The 26,815-nt window shown below is 38.6% G+C and overlaps 1 protein-coding gene across 4 annotated transcripts in view; it reads left to right on the top strand.

Annotated features, from left to right (window-relative positions):
• The window catches only part of CGNL1 (cingulin like 1), a 124,668-nt gene extending 103,580 nt beyond the window's left edge, over nt 1–21,088 (top strand). For 3 of the 4 annotated variants that reach the window (XM_034784431.1, XM_034784433.1, XM_034784430.1), the window contains exons 13-19: nt 613–774; nt 1,884–1,973; nt 11,442–11,525; nt 15,719–15,843; nt 16,446–16,554; nt 17,696–17,859; nt 19,293–21,088. In XM_034784431.1, the coding sequence (XP_034640322.1) occupies nt 613–774; nt 1,884–1,973; nt 11,442–11,525; nt 15,719–15,843; nt 16,446–16,554; nt 17,696–17,859; nt 19,293–19,431 (873 nt within the window). In that variant the 3' untranslated portion in view covers nt 19,432–21,088. The remainder of the gene's footprint in view (nt 1–612; nt 775–1,883; nt 1,974–11,441; nt 11,526–15,718; nt 15,844–16,445; nt 16,555–17,695; nt 17,860–19,292) is intronic. The other variant, XM_034784432.1, reaches the window with a different exon arrangement.
• Nucleotides 21,089–26,815: the final 5,727 nt, after the last annotated feature.

The following is a 26,815-nucleotide window of genomic DNA, read 5'->3' as shown; positions in this document are numbered from 1 at the left end:
AATCTAAGAGCTTCATGCTAACTATACCTTTTAATGGGACTGTGTAAGCTTGAGTGAGAGAATGTAATGAAACACAGACCACGGTTAGGAGAGAGAACCCGCCTCCTCAAGAGATGTACCTCCTACTACATATGTATGGGGCTATAGTTTAATATATACAATAGCAATTATACCATAAATATAATATCGTCATCAAAGTGCCTTCGTGCCAGAGCAAGGGGCATAAGAAAGCATCAATAAACTGTAGTGATGGTATGAAAAGCAAATAAACCTGATGGAAATAATTACCAAAGCTGTAATCATCCACAAAGCTGTAGGATAATTGGCTAAGAAAAAGATAATTAAGTAAAAAATCCAGTTTGTATTATCACTACAGTGAAACCTGTACGCTGAAGGGTATTTTCATATCTGATGATCCAAAGTTATTTACTTGGTGCCCTCTTGTGGATGACATAAAAATGACTCTAATACGCACATAATACTACCTACTTCCTCTCAGCCTGGTTTTTAATAACTTGTTTTTAAAGTCTTAGCAGAAGTGTAGCCCATTTACTGACATTACTGTTACAAAGAAACGTATTATAAATTGTGCCACCTGCCTTCTTGTTTCAGATGCGTCTTATGGAAGAGGATTTACGGGACCACCAGAGAGCCCAGGATGAGGCAATTACAAAAACTCAGCTGCTAGAACAGACTGTGAAAGGCTTGGAATATGAACTGGAAGCCAAAAATCACTTGAAAAGTGATCGGGCGAGACAAATGAAACTAATGGAGGTAAAAGGAGCTTTTGGATGGGGGGTCCTTTGGATGCTCGGTGCTTATGTATAGTACATTTTTTGCTAGAGATGATTGGAAACACTTAATTATTTTACTGTGGTTGTGCCTTGGAAGCAACAACATAATTTCATCTCATCTGATGGAAAAATCAACGTTAGGGCAGTGGTAATGCAAGAACTATTTTGGCATCTCCCAAAGGTGAGCATTCAGCACATCTAATAGGGCATATTATGTTCTGAATGGTAGTTATTTTGAGAGCTCTTTTAATACTTTCCTTTCTTTTTCTCTTGTGACAAATGGAAGTTCTGACCAGTTACCCCTGTCGTTCTCCTTCAATTCATCAGGCACGAAAATCAGAAAGTTTTAACTCCTAGGCACTTAAAACCTGAACCACTCCCAATGAAATCAGTGGGAGTCTTTGCATTATCTTCAATGGGCACTGAATTAGCCCCTTGTCTTGCTTTTATAAATGGCCTCTTTTTATAGCTGTGAACAAATTAAAATTAATTTCTAAAGAAAACCCTCTGTTGTAGCACCTCTAGAGTATTTCTAGAAATATTGTTGTTAAATTGTTTATTTAATATTGTATATCTGCAATTTTTTATGCTCATAGAATTACTGTAAGTGTCCCTGACCAATGAATATTTAATAATAGGTCATTGGAAATTAAGTCACTTTGTAATAGGCTTGCAAAGTTCCTTCCCGTGGAATTTCTCAGAGACTTTTTTCAGTTTATTCAACTTGTTACTGCAGTGGAAAGGGAAAACAATGTTCAGACTGGAAGCTAGCTGTTGAATTGCACTGAAGAAAGCCATGTTCTGAAGTTACACTGAAGTTTTTTTTTTTTTTTTTTAATAATGAAGTTAATAGCAAACAGGCTATTAAATTCTTGTAGGCTTTTCTAGTACAGTACAGATACTTTTTCCTGAGTTCTCTGCAAATTGTCACAGGGGCTGCACTTTTCAAACATCTTTCTGCCGTGGTGTGTGTGTGTGTGTGTGTGTGTAGACAAATCGAGCCCTTGCAGTCCTAAAGAGAAATGGTCAGTAGCATTGAAAAGAGGATGAAGGACTAATCCATTGAACTACTTTTCTTTTTTCATTTAGGACAAGCTGTCCCAGTTGGAACTGGAGCTTGATGAAGAAAGAAACAATTCAGATTTGCTGTCTGAGAGGATTAGTAGGTGCAGAGAACAGGTACTTGACCAATGAACAAAGTTTACTTTGCCCAACCGTGGTATAGTGATGAGGAAGAAAAGGGTCACAAATAACATTAATACATTAAATATCAGTCTTCAAATTAGATGCTCATTGTATTGCATGCAAGCCAGATAGCAATTATGTTCAACAACAATAGAGCTTTCAGTGCAAGAATATCTTAGTCTCTTATGAATATTAATTAATTTAGTTTCACAACACCCTTGAGGTAAGTAGTAGTATTTCGCGTTTTACACGTGGGAAAACTGAAACGAGAGTTTGAGTTTCCTAGTTCACCTATAAAGTCTGTCAGAACCATGGATAGAACCTTGATCTTCTGACTTCTGTTCATGTGTTCTAACCCCAAAATCATCTTTCCTTCAGCAGTACACACGCTTTGTTACACCTGTCCTGCGGGGCAGATAGTATATTGTGTTAAACTGTCATACACAGCAAACAGAAATTGACTTACACCACAAAATTCTTACATAGTTTTCAAACTTTTCACAAACTTCTGGATTGTTCAGTTTTGGATTTTGGTCAAGCCAGTTATAAAGATATAGCTAGATCATATGTGAAATTCTGATCTGCTTTTCAAAAAACACGCATATCACAGCCATTTGAATGTGGTGTTGTGTTGATTCCGTTTTTAGATGTTAGTTTCAAAATGGTAAGTAGTTAAAGTGGGATAGAGCTTTTTATTTATGGTTTACCCTAAACAAATTACCTATCAATACTGTGCTTTATTCTATTGGAATTAGTTGTGCAATGAATTATGAATGAGACAACTTATTACACAAATGGACAGATTTTCAAAGAAATCCTCTAAAATTCCAGATGCAGTTTGTCTGTCTTTTTTTTGCAGGCATATTTCCTGGTCTGGGTTTTTGTGCATGCAAGAAATTTACCTGTGTGCACAAACTGCATGTATGCACACAGACTAGGTAGACAGACATCATACAGCTTGCACAGAAGTCTGAGTTTTAGTCATGCAAACGCTTGGCTATAAAAAATGTAATTTTACAAAACAATAATTTTTTAAAGCTGGGTTGAAGCCATTCTGAAAATGTCCCCCAAAGTTTAGAAATAACACTAAGGCTGTAAAATCTAAAAAGCAAGAAAAAGTGAAATTTACATATGTCATGCCAATGGCAGCAGCTGTGATAAGAATAAATTGCGTTGCTTTTATTGACTTACCATTATCTTGACAGAGGGCTACATTTGAGGAAGGCAGCATGGCCTAGCACAGAAAGCACAGAACTGAGACTCAGGAGACCTGGGTCTTATTCCCAGCTCTGCCACTGGCCTGCTGGCTAACCTTGGGCAAATCACTTCAACACTCTGTGCCTCAGTTTCTCGATCTGTAAAATGGGGATAATGATACTGCCCTCACTTGTAAAGAACCTGAAATCTACTGATGAAAATTGCTGTATAAGAACTGGGCATTATTAATTATTATTATTATTATTACTACTACTACTACCAGGGCCATACCCAGGGGGGTACAGAGCCCAGGACATCGGCGCCGAGTTTCTATCTGCCAGGGGGTGCTTTCCCCCGCTCCGCCCAGGCCCTGTCCCCACTCCACCCCTGCCCCACCTCTTCCCTGCCCAGTTCTGCCCCCTCCCCTGAGCGTGCTGTGCCCTTGCTCCTCTCCCTTCACCCCTAGCACCTCCAGACGCGGTGAAACAGTTAATCGGCGGTAGGCGCTGGGAGGGAGCGGGAGGCGCTGATTTGCGGGGCCTGCTGGTGGGCAGGAGACGCTGCGGAGGAGGGGAAAGTTGGCAGGGGTGCTCCTCCCCGCCCGCCCGGCCCCCACCTCACCTCCCCACCTCCTCCTCACGAAGTGCGAGGCCCCCCAAAGTGCAGGGCCTGGGGCAATCACCCCGATTTGTCGTACCCTAGGGACAGCTCTGATTATTACTTTAAGTACCTCACTCAGTGAGGAGTTTCCTCGAAATCATGGAGACTACTTGCAGAGTCAGATACTACTCAGTGGAATACATATAATATTTTAATTTCTTTTGATTTCTAACTAAAAGACTTCTTGTGATAGGAGTAGCTTCAATTTCAGTGGGAGAGACAGGCAATAAAATCCTGCTTTCCATCTCTTTTCAGTGAAATAGTATCTCCTATTGAGATAGCTGAAGTGCCTTAAAATGAGTTAAGCCTCAAATTGCTTGTGTGTGTCCTTGAAACTCCACTGATCCTGTTAGTAATTTGTGGGCCTAAGGTTTCTCAGACTCTTATTGGATTTCGGTAGTGCCTTTTTACCATTATTTCACTGAGATTATACAGGCTCGGAATCGGTGTGTATGAGATGCTCTCATTTTCTGCAGGGATTCAGAATGTAAAGGACCCATTATTAATTTGTAGTTGTGTCATTGTTTACTTAGGAAGCTTTGAATGCTGGAGTCCATGCATGTGCTGCAAGTCTGTGCTGAAACAACCTTAGCCAAATCTGCACTAGTGGGCACTTCAGTAATTTAATTTAGTAGCTAAATAGAAACATAAAATACAGATGGGTAACTAGAATGTCACATAACAGGCAAAAGTGTTTGTGTTGAGATTCAGAGTTCTCATTTCACGCATGAGTTACAGAGGTTGTTTTGTTTTGAGTTTGCCATAGTGGCTAAGTTGTCAATACTGAAGAGTATTTCAGGGTCTGCTAAGCATCTATAATGATGTGAGAAATGATAATGGATTCGTTCTGGCTGGTAATATCTGTGGTCTGTAAATGTCCTTTTTATTATGAATGTGTTATCTTAATATACTGATAATGAAGACTAATATTTGAGTGTATAGTAAAAACGCATTAAAATGACTGGTTAACTTTTATCTTAACTTAACATTGTCAAGTTAGACAGGTGAAAAATTTCACTTGCAATTAAAATTTATCCCACCACCCTTTTTATTTCAATACTGCCCTGAATCTGAGATAGGGCTGCAGAAGACACTGATTATTCTCTTTTCCCCCTCCCCGATCTCAACTGAAGATGGCAAGAGAGTGAAATCTCAGTTTCTTAGCTAGGTCACCTACTCATAACAAATATCTAGCTGCCACTTCAGAGGTATATGTGATGCAAGGATGTCACACTGTCTTCTACTCTGCTGTGTGAGCTCTGAAATACACAGGAATTTTGTTTTTTAGTCACAATCTGCCTGCATGTACACAAGATGGGAATGTGCTTGTTAAGTGATCTCTATCCACTTCCCAGTGGGCAAATATCTCGGTCACTAAAACCTCTGCCACGTGTGGCACTAACTTGGCACAATTCTTGTTGGTTTCATGAAAGAGGTCAAAGATTTGAATGAGCATGAGCACTGTACTACCCTGTAGCCCCTCAAGGTGACCCCCTCTGGTTCAGAAATGAGGGATCTCAGCAGGTCAGTGAGGAATGCTTGTACATCTTACTCCTGGGGTAATTCTATGCCTAAAAATTCTGTGCACAATATTTTAAAGTTCTGCATATTTTATTTGTCAAAATAAACACAATATAATCAGGCTGGCTTCAATTATTTTGGTAATTTATTTTAAAATACCTGTCAGCAAGTATGTCTGTAACAATACAGACAACAACAAAAATTTCAGGAAATATGTTTTGACAAATAGATTCCTTACTAGGCATATTAATACAGAACTTTGAGTAATAATTCATTTAAACTACAATACAGAAACGTATTTCCCACACATCTCAGAAGCAGTGCAAAGGCTTGGAGGAGTTCAGGGTAATGGAGGACCTGAAGGGAGGGAAGTAATTGTTGGGAAGAAGCCTGGAAGTGAACTTGGAGGGTTGTTGGGTGTGGATATGAGAAGTATGGAACAGTTTCTTTTTGGGGGGAGTGGGTTGTTAGGGAGTTGGGGAGCCTCCCCTATGCACACCCTGGCATACTCCTAGCCTCTCCTATTTAGGCAGACACATCTGCCCCTGTCCCTGTGTATCCTTGCACCTCCCACCTTCTGTCCCCATGTGTCCCTGCACCCCCACTCAGCCTCCCTCTCCCCTCTGTCCCCTTGTGGCCCTGCATCCTCACTCCCATTCAGTCCCTGGCTCAGTGCTGTCACCCCACTAGCTCCTATGCCCCTGCCCCAGTCTCTCCCCCCGCCCGCAATTCTGATCCCCAGTCTATGTGACTCCCCCAGCAGCCCCATGTGCCCCGCTTTGTCCATCCCCCCATATTGCCTGCCTCCGCACCTGCCTCTGTCCATAATGACCCTGCTGACAGACTTACAGGGTTATGTTTGTGACAGTCAATATGATGTATCCTGTTCCCCCTTCCTTTATCTACCTTTTATCTTCTAGGTTGTAAATTCTTCCAAGTAGGGACTGTCTTTTAGTATGTGTTTCTATAGCACCTGGTGCAGGTGCCTGCCTCTAGTTGAGAGTCTTTGGGAGCACCACAATACAACTAATAAGTGTGATGGGTTGGATCACAGAAACCCCTTTGGGGCTGCCAACTGATGTGCCAAAACTACTTCTGTCCCTGCTTTCCCTGCTAGCTTGGGACTCCAGAGCCCTGCCTGGCTGTGCCAGACATGCTTGCCCGGACACAAACACAGACCCAGGTCTGAACCACATCCCACAAACTGCAAGCTTAACTGAAAGCAGCTTAAGAAGTGTTCCTGTCTTTAACACTCAGATGCCCAAGTCCCAGTGGGGTCCAAACCCCAAATAAATCCGTTTTACCCTGTATAAAGCTTACAGGGTAAAAGTAGGGTTTAAGTGGTTCCAAGTAGTAACAGACAGAACAAAGTAAATTACCAAACAAAATAAAATAAAACATGCAAGTCTATGCCTAATACAGTAAGAAAACTGAATACTGATAAAACCTCACCCTCAGAGGTGTTCCAGTAAGCTTCCTTTTGCAGACTAGTCTCCTTCTAGTCTGGGTCCAGCAGTCACTCACACCCCTTGTAGTTATTGTCTTTTGTCCCAGTTTCTTTCTGATATCCTTTGGGGTGGAGAGGCTATCTCTTGAGCCAGCTGAAGACCAAATGGAGGGGTCTCCCCATGGTTTAAATAGACTTTCTCTTGTGGGTGGACACCCCTCCCTCCCCCTGTGTAGAATCCCAGCTACAAGATGGAAGTCACATGGGCAAGTCATATGTCCAAGCATGACTCAGTTCCTTACAGGTAGCAGCCAAGGTTCACATGCTACCTTGAACAACCTCAAGTAGACTTCTTATGTGGATTGGAGCCTTCCAAGATCCATTGTCCATTAAGTGCTTCTTGTCTGGACACTTAACTTGCATATTCCTTTCTCAAGAAGCTGACCGAATGCTTTACTAAGGCTACGTAGAAATCAAGCAAGTACACAGCCAATATTCATAACTTTAAACACAAAAATGATACATGCATACAAATAGGATGAATAGATTCAGTAGATCATAACCTTTGTAGAGATATGTTACATGGCATATGTAGCATAAAACATATTCCAGTTATGTCATATCTACATTTATAAGCATATTTTCATAAAGCCTTATGGGGTGCAACGTCAGAATAAGTGTGTGTGAAAATTGTTTCTTTAGTTATATGGACTTAATACCAGCCCTCCATAAAAATTTGATTTGGAGTAACTTCAGATTGTTGAAGAGGTTTATTTTTCCTGAACTGGATCAACCACACACCATCAATTTATACTATGAATCCTGTATATAACAAATTGTACCTTCAGAGAAGATCCATTTCCTGTGCAAAATACATGCAGTTACCAGAAATAACTCCAAGGAATACTTGAGCTCAAAGTACTGGATCACTGCAAAATAGAAATCTTATCTTGGTTAGTCCTCTGCATAGACTAGCACTACCTGTATCAGTTTCTCAAAGGATCAAAAGCTAAAATGTTTGTTCATTAATTTGAAAAGCAAATGATAGGCCTGAATCCAAACTCCACTTCCAAAGAGCTCCAAACTTTGGGGAACTTTGCATTCAGACATTACTTTCATGGCTAGGCCTAACTAAAACCTGATATCTGAACAGCTTTGAGTATTGGGAAACATAGGATCAGGATACAAATGTTATGGATCTGGCCCATCTTGCATTTTGCTCTGTGATAAAGTGCTACTAATTATGTTAAAAGTAAAGACTTTAACAAACACAAGAGGGAGGAGGGAGCAGTCCTTCTGCCTTTTGCAGTCAAGGGGCAGGAGGATTGGGCCCAAAGATTTTAGTATACAGCATTTTTGTCTGCAAAGAAAGGAAATTATTTGGGCTACTTTGTTTTTGTAACATAATGGAAACACATTTGACATGGCTTGGCCAATCTGTGTGCACACAAAAAAAATACAAACATGAATCTATTGATATCAGAGTTGTTTCCAGTAACCGTGAGAGTGAGACCAGTTTCCATGGCAATGGCAGAGTAAATCTGGGAGGATAAAGTTGCATTGGCTGTGTTCTTCACTTCCTTTTGGTAGAATAGTCCCAATGGATTACTGTACACCTGCACCCTAGTTGGCACTCGGTGTGCAAAGCTAGTAAATGAAAATGTGGAAATGAAGGGGTTTTTTTCAGTGATGAAGGATGACAATTTTTATTAGCTTTCTTAGTTAGCTGTCTTTGTTGTTGAGTCAGCTGCTTGAGAATTGGACGTGTACAGTAGGTTAATAAACATTTTTTCCACTTTTCCTTGCTCAAGAAATGTAGGCTCTGTACCCTGTGGGAGATGGTAAACAATGGTGATAGCATCTAAAAGGTTATTAGAAATCAAATTACTTTTCACTAACCTCAAACTCCGCAGCTGCTTCTAATCCTAAAACTGGCACTAATTGCTGTTATGTCTAATACAGCTTTGTAGAATCTGATACTATTATTACTTCTTACAATGCTTTGTTTTTAGCGTTCTCTAAATCCAGCTGTGATAACTGTTGCCTTTAGCTGCACAGTTAGTTTATTCTTTTAATGTAATTAGAATATATTATATGTGTTAAAAAGGTAGAATCTAAGCACAAAGCACTGCATGCTACAGACCTACAGTAAATTTTAACTGCTGTGTAATCTTTCAGAGCACATTTTTCAGGGCACTGTTTTTCCTTTGCGTTTAGTGTTGTGCATTTGTTAATGATAAGTACAGGGAGATAGCTGGGAGCTGGTCTCCAACAGGATTTGCATCCTGTTGTTCCTCTTTTTATGGTAATGTGTGTGTAATTCCTGCCTGGGGTCCGCTATAATCAGACTGTATTCTTCTCCTCTCCCTTTCTGTTTTGTGACACTACTTTTACTATGAAACATCCAGCAGCATCAGAAATTATCTTGGCGATATAATAATCATCCTTTAAATACTTCCCTAATTTAAGACCTGGTGATGGTTGTGCACATTTGTCACGGCCTCTGAGCACAGTAAGAGCACAATAGTGCTTTAGTGTGTGGAGCTACATTGTGGCTCATTAAACAAGTTCTAATATCGAACAAAAACCCTTTCTCTAGTTAACAGTTGCGTTTTTAATTAGTCACTTATTTTACTTCAGATCTTGCTTATTTTTCTGTGCCTATTTGCATCACTGAAGCAATTATAGCAGAATGAATAATTTCTTCATGTCCCTGACAACAGAGCTTTTTCTGATATACTATCAAGTGGATAGATGTAAACTTAGGTGCTGAAACTAGGGTTGCTGGGGAGTGTGGCTGCACCCCTGGCTTGAAGTGGTTTCCATCCTATACCAGATTTACAGTTTGGTTCAATCGCTCTCAGCACCCCCACTATACAAGTTGTTCCAGCACCCCTGGATTTAAAGATCAGGAATGCTGATATACCTGATGCTCAGACACAGTTGTGCATCAAAACAAACTTTAAGAAAGATTTGCAAATCACTCTCAGAGCTGTCCCTTGGGTACAGTGAATTGGAGCGACTGCTTTGGGGGACCCTTCCGGGTGGTGCGATTGGCTGGCACAGTCAGTCTCCAAAGTGACGGGTTCGTCACTTCCATCCCGGGCCCCGCACCCTCCTAAGGACAGTCCTGCTTATTCTATTTAGTCATCCTTTTGTGAGGGCATTAAAATTACTCCTACTGTTAGGCAGAGGATGTTTTTGAAATCCGTAGTTCACCTAGATACTCTCATGTCATCTTGAATTTGTTTTTGGCTTATAACTGCCTCCCTAAAAATATCTTCATAAAGCATAAAAGGGCAAAAAGTACTAAACCAACCTTTCATTAGATCTTAACTGAGCAAATGTTTGTTTACCGTATTTAAAGAAGGGGAAAAACCACCTCCGAGATATTATTGCACCTCCAGGCCTATAGGCAACAATTAGTTCCATAAGAACTCTGTTCAGCTGTTGCCAGAATGGAGCCATATGCTAACATTTGTAGTCCAGTAACTAATATGACCTTAGTTTTCAGGAATGTCTTCTGCTGTTGTGAAATGCTACATGGATAAAACACGTACAACTGCATGCAATTACATCACTGTTTGTATTTATATAAAACTTATAGGAACAACTTAAATGACAGCTTTTCAACATGTGATTAGTTAAAGATATGATTTTTAAGGTGATAATTTGGTGGAAGTGACCCAGGATAAACTGTTCAATGTGCGCTGCTTGTTTAACCTTCACATTCTCAACATCGTTTATTTCATTTGTATGTAAGATTCCCTGATGGCTACATAAAGGTTTTTGTAAGAGACTCTGTTACAGATTTATTTGAAGTGAAAGTTAGTTAGTATGTTTACTCAGCCTGAGTTAATACATAACTATAGTAGTGTAGAAAGCAGAGTCGATGTGGGGAGGAGTATGTGGGTCCCGTGCCCCTAGATTTGCTGCTTGGCTTGGACTGAGCATGCTCAGTAACACTGCTGAAGCCGGCTGCCCTCATTCTGCCCTTCCCTCCCCCCCGCCCTCCACTACTGGCAGGCACGGGTTGATTCTGGTAGAAAATAGAGTAGTCACAAGCTTCACAAAAGTCTTCACAAGTACCGTAATTGGTGTTACCATGGTATTCATTGTATCCCCTAGATGATATTCCTTACACTAAGAACTATCTAGGGAATAGCGTAAATACTGTACATACACTAACTACTTGCAAAGGCATTTGTAATGATTTTGATGGCAATCCCAGAAGGAGCAGGGGCAGGAGGGAATTTGGGCATCACTGACTTGTTGCACTGATATGGTTGTAGCTCAGTAACAGCACCCGTATTGGTTTTCTTCTAAGGGTAAAGTTGTGTGATTCCCAGCAGGTGTTATATTTCTTTGGTCTTCACAAGGATTTTCCAGTGAAAACAAGTTCTCAGATAAAACAGAGGAATGGTATAGCCCTATATTAATTCTGTATTGATAGGGGTGTTTTATCAGCTGAGGTATAGAAGGTATCTTTTTGGATGGAGTCAGTCTTTTTTTGTCCAGGGTTATAGTTGTAATATCTATTCAATATGCCATTTATGGAAAGGGGAATTTTATACTTCTGAATAAATATAAATGCTGAATCACTGAACTGAAGTTTCTGGCTTTTCTTTTTATAATAGATTGAACAAATGAGGAATGAACTACTTCAAGAAAGAGCTACAAGACAAGATTTGGAATGTGACAAGATTTCATTGGAAAGACAAGTAAGAGTTGCAGCCATACCACCTCAATGTGTGATCCCTACAAATCTCACAAGCTGAGCAAGGCCGTGCTAGATTAGTGCCTTGATTGGATGCATTCAAGTGGCATCTAAGGGCTGTGGGAAGTAGTGCTGGTGATTCACTAGTTTACGCAACATCAGCTTAGTGAGCTTGAGGTACCTACCATCTTTAGAAGAGACAGACGAAAGTGAGTTTCTGACCACTGGTTGTCAATAAAGATCCCAAGGCATGTTTCATAAGAGTAAAGATATTGTTCCAATTGTCCTGGCTGAATTTCATCTCTGTAATTACATTCTTCATCACTGATTTCCCCTGCAGTTTCAATTAAATACAACATTCGTCACTTTTATTTCCTAACCCATTGTATTGTACAGTGCTATGTAGTTTTATCAGCTCCTATTTTCATCTCGGAGATGGCAGTATTTCAGTGTTAGGGAAGGAATCCCTATACAGTATGTCTATATGTTTTGGGATCAAAGACATTATAAATTGTTTTTGTACAGTTATTAGTTTAAGAAAAATGAGCTACCAATTATATTGACTGGTTTTAAGACTAATGTAGGGAAAACGCAGTAAAATGTCAAAAATACTGTCAGCTACCTAGATCTAAAACCTTCATCAGATTTGGAGGGAGAGATCTTCCAAACTCTAAATACAATTTTAGAGTCCTGCATACCATTACCAAAATAATAATTTTAAGCAGTCACAGTTTGGTCTGATATTTTGCTTCTGCAGAAATAATAATAATACCCAGAAAATAGCATTCTTGTGAAATAAAAAGTACAGAATTAATAGAAGGAGAAATGTTACTTTCTGTTGCTTAAATTTGTATCTTATACAATGGGAAGTGTTTTAAAACTATTTGATAATGTCTGTGAAACAGTTCTCATGCTCTCCCTTGCAAACAGCTAATCTTCCATTTTTATTGTGCCTTTCATCCTGGTGGATTACAAAGCAATTTACAAACAGACATATACTAGGAACTGCTGATGCACAGCCGCCACTGAGGTCGAACATGTCAAGTATTATTTAACAGGACCATGTGGTAGTTTAGGATAAAAGGAAATGAACAATACTTTATCCACTTGCAATAAAAGGGGTATTTAGATAGGTAGACTGTAACTACCAGAATTGGATTGGGGCAGGATTCCAAAATTCATGCCCATAGTCTTACAAAAAGTGCGATGGAACTGTTTCACCCCATTTTAGAGCCTGATCCTGCACTGCTGACTCCTCTGAGTCAGCCATGCCAATGTAATGCTATAGTAGACATCACCTCAGTAATGAGTTTAAAGGAAAGAGAGCCACCTACTGATACACCAGCAGTTGGGTTTTCCCCATAGATCCTCCAGTTACAGCACTGATTAATCCCATTATAGTCCAGTAAATTATAATTTATGAGATTTGAGGACTTCACAGCTTGAGGTAGCATAACTCAAAACTTTTTTTTTTTTCCAATATTGCCCTTCTCTTCATATAAGCTTCTCACTGCTGCTTGATTTTTAACTTTCTTTTGTAATGATTGAGGGGTTCTTTAAGAGAACTCTGACATAAATTTACTAAGTTGAAACTTTGAAAACATTACGCATATGTTGTAAATGAACACTGTACATTTTCATGCAAACAATATACTAGAGTATAACTTCAGTCTCTTGCTGATTGGTGTATTTTGAAACTCATAAAACTATACTGTGTGTCATAGCTTCTAACTGTTGTATGCAGTGTTGCTGTAGTTGTTTCAGTCCCAGGATATTAGAGAGACAAGACAAGGGTGAGGTAATATCCTTTGTTGGACCAACTTCTGTTGGTGAGAGAGACAAGCTTTCAAAAGCTTATAAGAGATTACCTCACCCTACTGTGTTTCTCTGATAGCTTCTAATTGTAAGTTTATTTTGTACTGCTGATGGTAGAGAGTCTGTGTTTTAAGAGATCAGAGATTTCCATATGGCATCATGTGGCGAGTTAATGGATTGTTAAAGTGAGAGAAGATACATAAATCCATGGAGAGTTTCTAGTGACCGCATGAAAACTTAGAATGAAACTTGAGTGACTTATCTCTCACTACTGATTATCTACTTTTTTAAATGTGCGGGTCCTAGGAGGGAAAAGGAAACCTTATTGAAAACCTAGATGGGCTTCTTTTTGGTTAAAAAGTTTTCTGTTTTCCTTAAAGGTAGTTAATATGTATCTGAGTCCGCCTATGGATTGTTCGGAATATGTGGCATATGACTGTAATACAGTGACTTGTCTTTTAGTTTACTGTGCAGTATTTTTCATCATGCATATTATAGTTGAGATGAAAAACTAACAATAGACTGTAGATTGTACCACAAAAATGTGATAAATCACAGCATCATAGAAATGTAGGACTGGAAGGGACCTCAAGAAGTTATCGAGTCTAGCTCCCTGTGCTGAAACAGGACTAAATAAACCCAGACACTCCCTGACAGGTTTGTCCTTCCTATTGTTAAAAACCTCCAGTGACGGGGATTCCACAACCTCCCTTGGAAGCGTATTCCAGAGCTTAACAACCCTTATAGTTAGGAAGTTTTTTCCGAATATCTAACAAAAATCTCCCTTGCTGCAGATTTAAGCCCATTACGTCTTGTCCTACCTTTAGTGGACATGGAGAACAATTCATCAATGTCCTCTTTATAACAGCCATTAATATATTTGAAGACTTATCAGGTCCCCCCTCAGTCTTGTTTTCTCAGGAAAAACAAGGCTAGTTTTTTAACCTTTCCTCATAGATCAGGTTTTCTAAACCTTTTATCATTTTTGTTGCTTTCCTCTGGACTTTCTCCAATTTGTCCACATCTTTCCTAAAGTATGGCTCCCGGAATTGGACACAGTACTCCAGCTGAGGCCTCACCAGTGCCGTGTATAGTGGGACAGTTCCCACGCTCCTAAGTGACAAGGTGGGTGAGGTAATATCTTTTATTGGACCAACTCCTGCTGGTGAAAGAGACAAGCTTTCAAGCTCTGTGTAAATGTGAAAGCTTGTCTCTTTCACCAGCAGAAGTTGATCCAATAGAAGGGTATTATCTCACCCACTCAAACATCCTGGAACCAATACAGCTACAACAACATTGCACTCAAGAATGATATTAGCCAACTGCATCACATTGTTTACTCATGTTCAACTTATCATCCACTATAACCTCCAGATCCCTTTCAACTGTACTACCACCTGGCCAGTTGTTCCCCATTTTGTAGTTGTACATTTGATTTTTCCTTCCCAAGTGAACTACTTTGCACTTGTCTTTTATTGAATTTCATCTTCTTGATTTCTGACAAGTTATCTTGCTTGTTTTTCTTTTCTGTTCAAAACACCAAATGTGATTAGTTTACATTAGGTTCTGCCTGGAATATTTAATTTAAAAAGTAGTTTTCAGTTTTAGGAAAAATATCACCCAAGCCAGGAACCTTCTTTGTTTTGTGCCCCCATAACTTAAACTCCATGTGGATTACCTGCCTGACCCAATCCCACAAGGAAAAAGCTGCAGTGCCTGAGTGATTTACACCTGCAAAGGAATTGCATGGCCAAATCACAGACCTTTTTAAAGTAAGAATGGAAACATTGTCAGATCCTTGCCCACAACAGTGATGCTGGACACAGCTATAATACTGCTCACACGTATGTGACACCTTTTATTATATATGCAGCAGCCGGCCATAGAGGTGTTCAGAATTTTAGACAAAGCAATCTATCATGGAGATGAAAATAATTCCAATGTGATGTAGGAAATATTGACCTATGTACAGAACAGTGAATGGAGGGGGCCAAAAGGTAGAAAATACAGAGTCACTGGCAAACTTTCTGAAGGTTCAGGGGACTCCAAGCCAAGGAATCCAATTCAGGCCTGTTTCTAATTCTTAGTCTTGATTAAATTCTCCAAAACGTAACTTTGAAGCACAAAGATGGGTTTGCTAAGGGTTACAAGCCTCCCCACAAAGATTTCACTGGCTGACTCTTGTCCAAAATAAATAAATAAATAAATAAAAATGTAATGCTCTTTTTGCTTACTCGCTGAATGTAAAAGCACCTTAGCCCCTGTGTTTCTCTGCATGGACTTGTTTTGTATTAAGGCAGTGCTTATGTTTGTTAATATGCCGATGCTGATTTTTTTAAATAAATATTTATATAATAGTCATAATGTATGTTCTAATTCTAGAACAAAGATTTGAAGAGCCGAATCCTTCACCTTGAAGGTTCTTACAGGTCCAATAAAGAAGGACTTGTTGCTCAAATGGAAGCAAGGATCACTGAGCTAGAGGGACGGCTAGAAAATGAAGAGAGTTAAACCAAGCTAAGTTCAGAGCCTGGAAAGTGTGTGTACACATAGGCAGGTGGCATTGTGTTAATTTAGTGTAATTTGGAAGCTTGTGTGGTCTCTAGGCCTATCATTGCAAAACATTTTCACAAGCACTGAATTTGCATGACATTTTGTTTAAAAGCAAGCATTTAATGTGTTCTTTTTGATTGCTACATTGATACAAAATCAATATGGGAATTGTTATATAACTGCTAACACTGGGTTGCCATACTAACTAGTAGCATTAGACAGATTTCTTATTTTATCAATAGCTGCCATCGGTTATAGTCACAGAAATATCAGCTATAATTAAACATTTCTGTTTGCAGATGCATTTCAGCGTCATGATTTTTGGTGAGAAGTGCTTCTTACCTTCTGAACTTTCTCAGTACAGCACTGAGAAAATAAGTATATTTTTCCTTAAGTGTTTCATGCTTTGGATAAAATTTCAATATGTTGCACAGAATCAGTACATCAAAGCAGATGCCATTAGTATTTATTTTGCACTTACAATATCACAAGGGCGTAGGCTCAGAAGAATTTGGAATGATTCCAGCTGCCATTTCTACATGTCTGTGTTTTTTAGGGATCGGGCTAATCTCCAGCTAAGCAATCGCAGACTTGAACGGAAAGTGAAGGAATTAATGTTGCAAGTAGATGATGAACATCTCTCACTGACTGACCAAAAGGACCAGGTAGACGGAAAGATTTATACATAAACAGTCTGTTATTTCTGTAAATATAAATTACCGTGCATTGTATAGACAAGGATACTTAAGGTTTAGAATGCTTGATGATTATTTTTTGTGAACTGATTTTACAAGATTATTTTATTCCCAATGCCATTGTGTTCCTCAGCCTAGTAGCAATAAGTGGGAAATGTGACATTTTAGGCTTCTCCTAAGACTTTAATAAAATGAAGGCATTTCATGTATAGATTACTAGCAGTACAGTAGTTTTTGTTTATTTTTAAAACTTCATTGAACACCAGAAAGTGTCATCAACCAGATGCAAATGCATACATTAGAAAGCAAAATATATATTGTCTCTTACAAAAAAAATCCTTTCTAAAGAAAGAAGCTTTTTAGACTTTTTTAATATAAGCATATTCTGCAATTTGTAGTAGCAATGCGTATTACCATTTCATGTGACTTTTCCTGATTCCTTGCTTACAGCATCGTTTGTTTTAGTAAACTGGGTCAAATAGTCTTTATTCTGCCCAGTGAACAAGCAGATTACACTTTCCAAAATGTTTCCTGTGGCAACAGTCATTCAGTCTTTACTTTTAAAGTAATTTGTATGTATCTAAATATATATTTAAAAAATAAAGTCTGTTAGTGTAGCTTAAACTATGTATGTAGTTGTACCCATGTCACTCCTAGTATATTAGAAAGACAAGGTGGGTGAGGTAATATCTTTTATTGGACCAAGTTTGAAAGTTTGTCTCTCTCACCAACAGAAGTTGGTCCAATAAAAGATATTACCTCACCCACCTTATTTAGCTTTAATTATGACACTCCAGTAACTCCAGGCACAGGTTTTTTTTTTTCCTTTTTGAACACTGGTTGCTACCACTGCACTGGTCTATACAATTATACATCTTCACAGTAGCTAGGAGGTATCTGTTCTGTTCTTTTCAATTTCAAAAACTACATTTACCATTGCTTGATTGGTCTCAAAGACTAATGCTGACTTTCAGCTACTGCCCAGGTACAGTTGTGCAATATCATGACATTGGCAAAGCTGAGACTTCATTCCCCAACTCATAGATGGCAGGGAGAACAGAATTCCTTTATCAAAATATTCTTCTAATCAGCTGCTGTTTAAATATTTCAGTTGAGTTTGCGTTTGAAAGCAATGAAACGTCAGGTTGAAGAAGCCGAAGAAGAAATAGACAGACTGGAAAGTGCCAAAAAGAAACTTCAGAGGGAGTTAGAAGAGCAAATGGACATGAATGATCAATTGCAAGGACAACTTAATGCTGTGAAGAAGGAATTAAGGTGGGATTTCTTATAAAAGCAGATCCCTAGAACAGGCCCACACACCACCAAATGTACACTGCAGTGCAATTCTCACAGAATACTTATGAATGTCTTATAGTAGCATTGAAAATTAGTGCAAAAATTAAAGGCCTGTGTACATTTCCCTTGTAAGCCATCATTTCCCTGACTTTCTTGCATGTTTAACTTGGCTCACATAGTCTTAGCCTGTGAACAATGCTTTTCTTTGTCAAATTTCATTTTAAATTATATTGTAGGAGCATAAAACCAGGGACTCTGTAGTTCCAGATCTTTGTTTATGTATCCGTTACTCAAACCAATAATGTACTTATAAAACAAATGGAAAATGCTAATCTCTTACTGCTCCGGCCCATTAGACTGGGACTGCCCTCTGGCAGTTTAGGATGTTTGCTGCCTCAGATGCAGAGCTGGCAGCAATGCTCCTGCAATACCTTCCTCTGCAAATCTTCTCCTCCCCCCCCCTTCTCCCCCACCCCCGGTAGGTGCTCCAGTTGTCAGTCCAGTTTACCAGGGTCTCTGAGCTGAGCTGGTGAGGCAGGGAACAAGCGCCCATTGTCAGAGAACAGAATAACTGTATTTCATTGCAGAGGTAAACTTACTTATGAAAATTGAGGGGAATAGTTCTTCCATGTTTAATTGTAAAAGTGGTTTTTTATCAGAGCCATTGCTGCAGGGTGCCTGGGTGCAAAGTTTGAAGTTTCTCATGGCTGTGGTACGTTAACTAAAAGGCCCTGAAAAAACATTCTAATCTCAGGAGATTTAGAAAAAGATCCATTTTAGATGTTTCCTCTGCTAAAGTTAGTAAAAAGATATTTACTATATAGGGGAGTGAGTGTGTGTGTGTGTGTGTACACTCATACATACATAGCATGTGGGCATATGTATGTGTATGGGATGTGTTATGGTATATTATAAAGTTTTTATCAACATGAGTTGGGGATGGGTGAAATTCTCAGGAATGGTGTTCAGCCCTCCCCATCCTGTATTCTGTGTAAACTACATATGCTAGTGCAAACATTTCAAAATGATGGATATTTGAAGCTTTTGAGAGGTTTGGAAATGTCTGAATAAGTGCCAGCTGTGGTAAATTAAATAGAGAGGTGAGGTGCTCAAAGATGCATAATAAATTGTGGAGCTATGTGGTAAATGAATTTATTACATGGGTTTCATTCCACAAGTGTATGGAAGATATAGTTATATAGATAGCGGTTTGGGATACTTACATGTTTTTGAAAATCCTACCCTAAGTAATTGAGGAGAATAAGTCCCTGTGGCTTACTTAAAAGTAACATAGGCACTAATCCCAACCAAAATAAATATAATCAGTGCTACTGTGTTAGTTTTCCAGAGTACATGTTACACATACATCCATATGGTATTGCTGTATAGACATGTATATATTTTTGTTGTAGCAGACGGAAGAAGTCACCAAGTAAAGTGTTGACTGATCTTGATGATGACGACGATGATGATTTCAGTACGGATGGAGAGAGTCTCTATGAAGCACCTTCAGGATATAAATCCTCAAAAGACAATGATACAAACAGCTAAAACTGACTCAAACCTGTGATTCTGTGAAACTAATTTAGGCTGATCTATTATCAAGGATATGCAGATTCCAAGAGCCAAAAGACTAGACAGATTCGAGAGCTGAAGATCTTTACATATGTATTGTGCCATTTTTATTTTTAGATCTTCTTTGTGTAACACAGCAAACAGAAAGCAAGATTGCATTGTAAAACATCTAGAAATATGGCATGTACCTGTTACCATTGAGAAAACATTTATAACTGGGATGATGTTTCACATCAGAAATGTGATTTTACTAAAATTCTGTTTAAATTAAGTAAACCGAAATGAGAGCCATCTGAAAGTCATTGAACATTACTTTATTTGAGGTTGTTGCTAAAGAGTTTTTTCCTAGAATTTAGGAAACCAGAGTGCAGAAGATTATTTAATAATTGTAAGTAGGGGAAACTGATGTATAGAATGTAAATATTTTAAACTAGACTTTTTATTAACTACTCTAGTGCCATTTTGTAAAGCTTCAAAAATTTTATAGATCAGTTTCATATGAAAAGTACTTAAATCTATTTTGAACATTATGCATTTTAACTAAAAAAAAATACATTTTACGAATACATGTATTAAGAGAGCAGATTAATGGTTTTCAAGACAAGAAACACAGTTGAATTTTAAATTCAGTATAAATTTTACTATATGTCATCTACAAATTAGAAGTCTGATACTGGCTTTGTGATTAAACCCTAAAATCCAAATCCTGTTTGTTGACTTCAAAGGGACCATTACGTGGGTATGGTTAGCAAAAGGTGGTCCTAGGATTATAGGAATCTTTTGTCTACAAAGCCATCTGCCATTAGTAGGGAACACTGAAAACAAGTTTAGTTATTACTTGCAATGTTTTTTCCCAAAGAGCACTATGGGCCTTATCAGCAAAACACTTTAAGCACCTGGTTTACTTGAAGCCCGTGAGCACTCCCATTGATTTTGGTAAGATTACTCGTGGGCTTCAAGTTAAGCACATTCTTAAGTTCTTTGATTAACTGGTCCCAGAGTGCTCTGTACCTAGCAGGATGGAGCACAAGCTTGAGGAAGAGTTAATATTTAACACATGCCCTGTAATCTGATTTTATATTTCTACATGTTCTTTAGTGCCTGTTCATAACATTTTGCAGTCTCCAGGAATATATGCAGTGTTTCAGTTTATGGCACTTTGGAGATTATCTTGATCAGTCCTGTAAAGAAATTTTGAAAAACATGCATTGGAAATTTGTGGGTTTTATTTTAAACTCTTTACAGTTCATTACTAAATGTATTATCACCTGTATAATTTGTATCATGCCTCCTCCCTGCTTTGCTTTTTTGCAAATTTAGCATCTTTGTAAATCTGTTGCCAAATAATTTTGATAAGCCATAGCTAAATCCTATCTGATTAGCAACTTCTTTCAAATGCTATTTAAGTAAGCACTTCTCTGCTACATGGACCAGATAACCATTTATTTTGATGTAGTTCTAAAATGATTAGAACCTGGAGATGTTAAAATCTTCCTTTTACTCCTGCAGACTTACCTACAGAGGAACTTAAACTTGGCAGTTCTGAAAGTGAAGGAACTGTTTATTTTTGGTGGTGGTGGTGTTTTTTAAAGTAAGTAAACAGCCATCCTGACAAGGAAATATCACATCTCTTCCAATGTGGTTACATAGAAACAAAACAATTAAGGCCCCAATCCTGCCATTCACAGTGTGAGGGTGCAGCAGTCTATTCCCTTGTTGTAAATTGCAGGATCAGAGCCCATATCATCATCATCTTATATATGATTTCAATAGCACCCGACATTTGTAGGAAATAAATTACTACTATCCTCCAGATTACGTTATCTCTGACATTTATATATGCTTTCCAGTTAATTAGTTTTCTGGTTTATATAAATTAATCCCTTTTCAGTGATCTCCTTTGTACTATTACAGTAATGTTAAAAAAAAATCTGGAAAATCTGCGCTATGCTGTATTGACAATCATCCAATAATAACCTGTTGTGATTTATTTTTTGTTTTATTTTACATTTTAGCATGGATTTAACTGTAAACAGCTGATCATTTTACATTCTGTTTCAGCACTCTTATCTTAAAGTTCATAAATTACTATTCTTTCAAGCTATTGAAAAAAGATCAATTAACATTGCAGCTACCTCCAGTTACACTAAACTGTAAAAGAAAAATAATTTAAAATAAACTGTATCAGCCAAACTCATTCATTTCTACTTTTTATGTCGAACTGTGGTTGATCTGGTGTTTGAACTGCATACTGCAGAATGCATACATTTAAAATATATTAAGAAAAAATTGTCCTGGAAATATTAATGTTATAAGCAAGTTTCTATATTTCCTTCCATTTGGAAAGGTAGATTTAATCCAGAACATTTCTGTTTTACAAGAAGATGGAAAATCTTATAAAAAGCTTATAAAAAATAATATAGAAGAAAGAGCCATATTTGTTGTAAACTTTAATAAAGGTATAGATGAAATTAACACTGCCCTTATCCATACTGTTAGGTTTTGTAATAATTAGGCCTACTATTTTATCCTAATTATAATCTGAATTGAAGGAAGTGAGTAAAAGTTCATTAACTGTCACAATAACCTCTAACAATAAATATGGATGGGAAATGATGCAAAAGGGAGTCAGAGTGAATTCGTCCAAACAAAGAGGCCTACTAATATTATTCAAGGACTGTGTTAAGATCATATCTGGTAAACTAATGAAATGTGGGACCAGATATCAATGGACCAAAATTGGTGTGTCAGAAATTAGGCCTAATTGGTGAACAAAATAATGAGGGGAGGAGCAATTCCACCCAGCACTCCCTTTTGGGATCCTAAAAACAAAACAAAAAAAGATTAGAAGCAGCAGAAGAAGCTGTTCGCCAACAACCGTTGCAGCAACCTTTGTCATCATGCCTGCCACCCGCACCATCTCCTGGGACCCAAGGGTCTGCTGTGACATTGTTGGGCCTTCATCATCCGAATTCCAAAACGTGTCCTGACAAGACCAGGACCAAAGACAGGGACCCAGATGATATTGCCAGCTCTGGCTAAATCCTGAATACCATCTGGAATTTGGGATTTTGTTGGCCCTTCCCCTCCCTGCACGTGTCCTTTTCCTTCCCCACCTTATTTGTTCTCTTTTCTTTTGCCTTCTGTTCAGTAAGAGTCTGTCTTACCTGGCCAAGTCTGTATATTTTGCCACACCGCTGTAACCCTATGACCAGAGAAAGACTGATAAAGCAATGCCCTAACCAGCCTGATGCTGGTACAACAGAGTGGCTGATAAGACCATGTGCTCTGCCTTTTTTTTTTTTTTTTTTTTTTTCCAGCAGTGAGGTTGCAAGTGAAAGTCAACGCTAGAGATAGAAGCTGCATTTTCTGTCTTTGCTGTTCTTTTCTTTCCCCTTCTGCATGTGTTTGCCTTGTCTTCTAGGAAATGGGATTGGACTTTAACAGCAGCTTCAGCCCATTTCAACTAACTTATCTTTTGCCCCAAAAGGACAGTTATTACCATCTGTAATACCATCTACAAGACTGTCAGACAAAGGGTTTTTCCTTCTTAAAACTCTCTCCAGCTAAAGGGAAAGGGAACAAGGGATGTTAAAATGAAAGCCATACTTTTCAAATGCTTTAATTATATTTCCTTCTTTTTCTGTATCTTTTTAATAAAAGGTTAAAATAATGTTTAATGGTATGTTTGCCCTGGTACTAAGCAGCCTGAGGTGTCTGTATACCAAGCCCTGATCCTTGTTTAACATTGTTATTGAATGTTAACACTGTTGATTCTTTGGGCTCATCTAAATTAATACAACTCTGCTCACCTGAGAAAGATGGTTTTCCTTTAGATTTCTGCAAATATTGTCTGAAGGTGATAGAAATCCTTAAATGTCCGTGCTGAAGCAACAGACAAGGGCACTTTCCCTCATCACTCATAGAGCAGTTCTGATTATTCTGCTGATATTAGCTGAATATCTATTTAAACTGTCACATTTTGCACGTCATAGATCCTTGGCTAGCAAAAACCAGAATCTATTCACAGTTTACCAGGGTTGGAAGGTCAGCTCCTCAGTGATTAAATTATTTCAGTTTAGCCCTGAAAATATTTTTTAGCTCCAGTCAGGAGCTTCCCATGTTTTAAGATTGAGAACCTCTGATATTCCAACCAAAGCAGCTTTCATAATAAAGAGATTGATTAGGGATGTCCAAATTGATTAGTAAGCAATTCTTTCTCCATCCATCTCATGTAAACCTTGTTCTAGACTCAAATGAAATCCTTTTTCAGATTATGAAAGTTTCCTTGCTTTTTTTCACACTAGTATTTTATGTACCTCTGCACTTCTGAATTTCAGAAGAAACTAGTCTCATGACACTGCTGGCCTAACAAAAAGTGAGTAATTATGGAACGCTAAGAAGGCCTGTTCTTGTGAGATATAAGGTATCTGTACACTTCAAGCTGGATGTGCAACTTCCAGCTTGAGGAGACATACCTATGCTAGCTCTGATCAAGTTCGCATGCTAAAAATAGAAGTGTAGCTGCAGTGACACAAGCAGTAGGAGGTGCCAGCCACCCAGGTATGTACCTAGGGTCTCAGATGAGATCACCCTTGAGGCGGCTGACCCCTTGCACCATGGTGGCTACACTTCTATTTTCAGTGCACTAGTTTAATCAGAGCTAGAGCTGGTATGGCTACCTGAGATCGAAATCACACCTCCCAGCTCAAAGTGTAGACATCCCTACAGACCCACACAAGCATAAGGGAATTTGGTGGTTACACGTGCTCTGAATTTTTCAAACTTTTCCCATCAGCCCTTAGACCTTCTGCTTTGATCCTGGCATATCTTACAGGATAAACAGGGCCAGATCATTTCCAAGATGAGTCCAGGCATTGGTGATATAGTGGGTGTTGCTCTTTCTGTCTAAAGTATCCGTACTTTGTGCCTCTGCATGGGATTAGAGGACACTGAGGTGGTGTTTTTCAGGTTAGATATTCAACTGAGCTTCTGGAAGCTTGTAGTCATTTACAGATGGCATGTGACCTGTCATAAGAATTAAACTGCTAACCATGGTCATTTAAATTACATGCTGCCTAACTAAACTCATGTTGCAGTTGTTATTGTCTTCTGTCTTTAAACAAGTATATACCTTTTCATATTAAATTTTCTGGAAGCTCACAGATCATCTTACTGCAAATTCATGGGTCTGAGAATTAGTAGCTCTGGGCTCTAGTCCTGGCTCATTCTCTAACAGGCCGTGACCCTTTGATTATGCCACTTAGTTTCTTTGTGCCTCAATTTCCTTATGTGTAAAATGAGAATAGTAAAACATGCATATCATAAAGGGATTGAGATGCTTTAATTCATTGATATTTATGAAGTATGTTAAGATTCTTGAATGAGAAGTACTATACAAGTGCAAAGTGTCTATATAATAAGATTCTGGGAATGTCACACTGTCTGTGTGTCACTCTGAAGCCTAGAATGTCTTGAGTCAGTGTGACACAATGGAACCAGCTACAAGCATGGTTAAGAAATGTCTTTGTTTAGTCTATCAGCAGGTGCAGTCATCACTGGGCTTTGCACTCTAGTACCATCCAATTCTTAAGTTCTCAGCCTTTTTGACTTTACAGATTACACCAACGTAGTGTACAGCTACAGTAAGGCACGTATCTAGGCCATGCCAAGAATCCTAGAGCACTGTGATATCAGTGATAGCTCAAGCAATCACCAACTTGACTCCATAACTAATTTGCATGCAACAATTTCATTGGTTGTATGAGGAAGACTGCACAGATGATAGATGAATTGGCCCAACTGCCATGCAGGTGCAACAGCAACTCTTTCAGCTAAATGTAAAAAAAAAAAAACAGTCAAAAACATTGCCCCCATATTCTTTAACACTCTTTACCAGACTATAATGCCTACAAACACAGGCCCTGATTTAAGAAGGGATCCCTATTCAGTAAAACCTAAACATTTAAAAGGTTGTATTTCTTTTACTGCATAGGTGGAGAAGGAGAAAATTAAAGCTAGAGAGGGACCTATATCCCGCTCTGCACCTATATCCCGTTCTGCACCTCCAGTATTTGAGAAACTTCTGGACCAGATGTGAACTTCGTGGCTCAGGCTCCAACTAAAACTTGTCTCATGTGCAGGAGGAATTCTCACAGGGCAGCTACATAGACCAGAGATGTCTGAATGAGGTGAAAGGTCAGATAAGTGAATTGTTATGTAAAAAAAATGAAACAAAATGTTAAAAGAGAAGGTGCATGATTTAAATAAAACAGATTTTTCTTTAACTTCATTGATGCATGAGGAGGACTCTAGGCTTTAATTCCCATTATCTGGGATAATTCTGTTAACTAAAATGTACCTTTCAGAACTGTATGGTGAAATCCTGGCCCCTTTGAAATTACTGGGAAAACTCCCACTGATTTCAATGGACTCAGGATTTCACCCATTAACTGTATAAAAAAGGAGGGAGGGGGCAAATAAAAACTATAGATAAATATAGAATGGGAGGAAATAAAGATGTTAATGATGTAGAAAGCTTCCCCTGCTGGGACTTGGATGTGAGGACTGACTGACATGGTTTTTGTAAGGCCATGGGGTCTCAAAGTGAGTGACCTTTTGAAAATGCTGAACTATTTCATTGCAGTAATGCATATTGATTTCTTTTGCCCTTGTTCTACACATCTGATGCACCAAGTTGTAAAGATCAATACAAATTGTTGAGAATCAGTGGGCAAATATTTTCCTAGTTCAGCATATGTGCCTTTTTAACATACAGTCTCCATTAAAAATAATTTCTCTAGGTACTGTATCTTGGTTATTGGGTTGTATAATTTGCTGGTTAACCTGTAAAAAGCAACAGAGGGTCCTGTGGCACCTTTGAGACTAACAGAAGTATTGGGAGCATAAGCTTTTCTGGGTAAGAACCTCACTTCTTCAGATGCAAGTAATGGAAATCTCCAGAGGCAGGTATAAATCAGTATGGAGAGAACGAGGTTAGTTCAATCAGGGAGGGTGAGGTGCTCTGCTAGCAGTTGAGGTGTGAACACCAAGGGAGGAGAAACTGCTTCTGTAGTTAGATAGCCATTCACAGTCTTTGTTTAATCCTGATCTGATGGTGTCAAATTTGCAAATGAACTGGAGCTCAGCAGTTTCTCTTTGGAGTCTGGTCCTGAAGCTTTTTTGCTGTAAGATGGCTACCTTTACATCTGCTATTGTGTGGCCAGGGAGGTTGAAGTGTTCTCCTACAGGTTTTTGTATATTGCCATTCCTGATATCTGACTTGTGTCCATTTATCCTCTTGCGTAGTGACTGTCCAGTTTGGCCAATGTACATAGCAGAGGGGCATTGCTGGCATATG

Source organism: Trachemys scripta, chromosome 10 (genome assembly GCF_013100865.1).
Source record: "Trachemys scripta elegans isolate TJP31775 chromosome 10, CAS_Tse_1.0, whole genome shotgun sequence".
In the NCBI taxonomy this organism is placed as follows: domain Eukaryota; kingdom Metazoa; phylum Chordata; order Testudines; family Emydidae; genus Trachemys; species Trachemys scripta.
The sequence above is the reverse complement of the archived record's forward strand: the minus strand, read 5'-3'. Positions and strand labels throughout refer to the sequence as shown.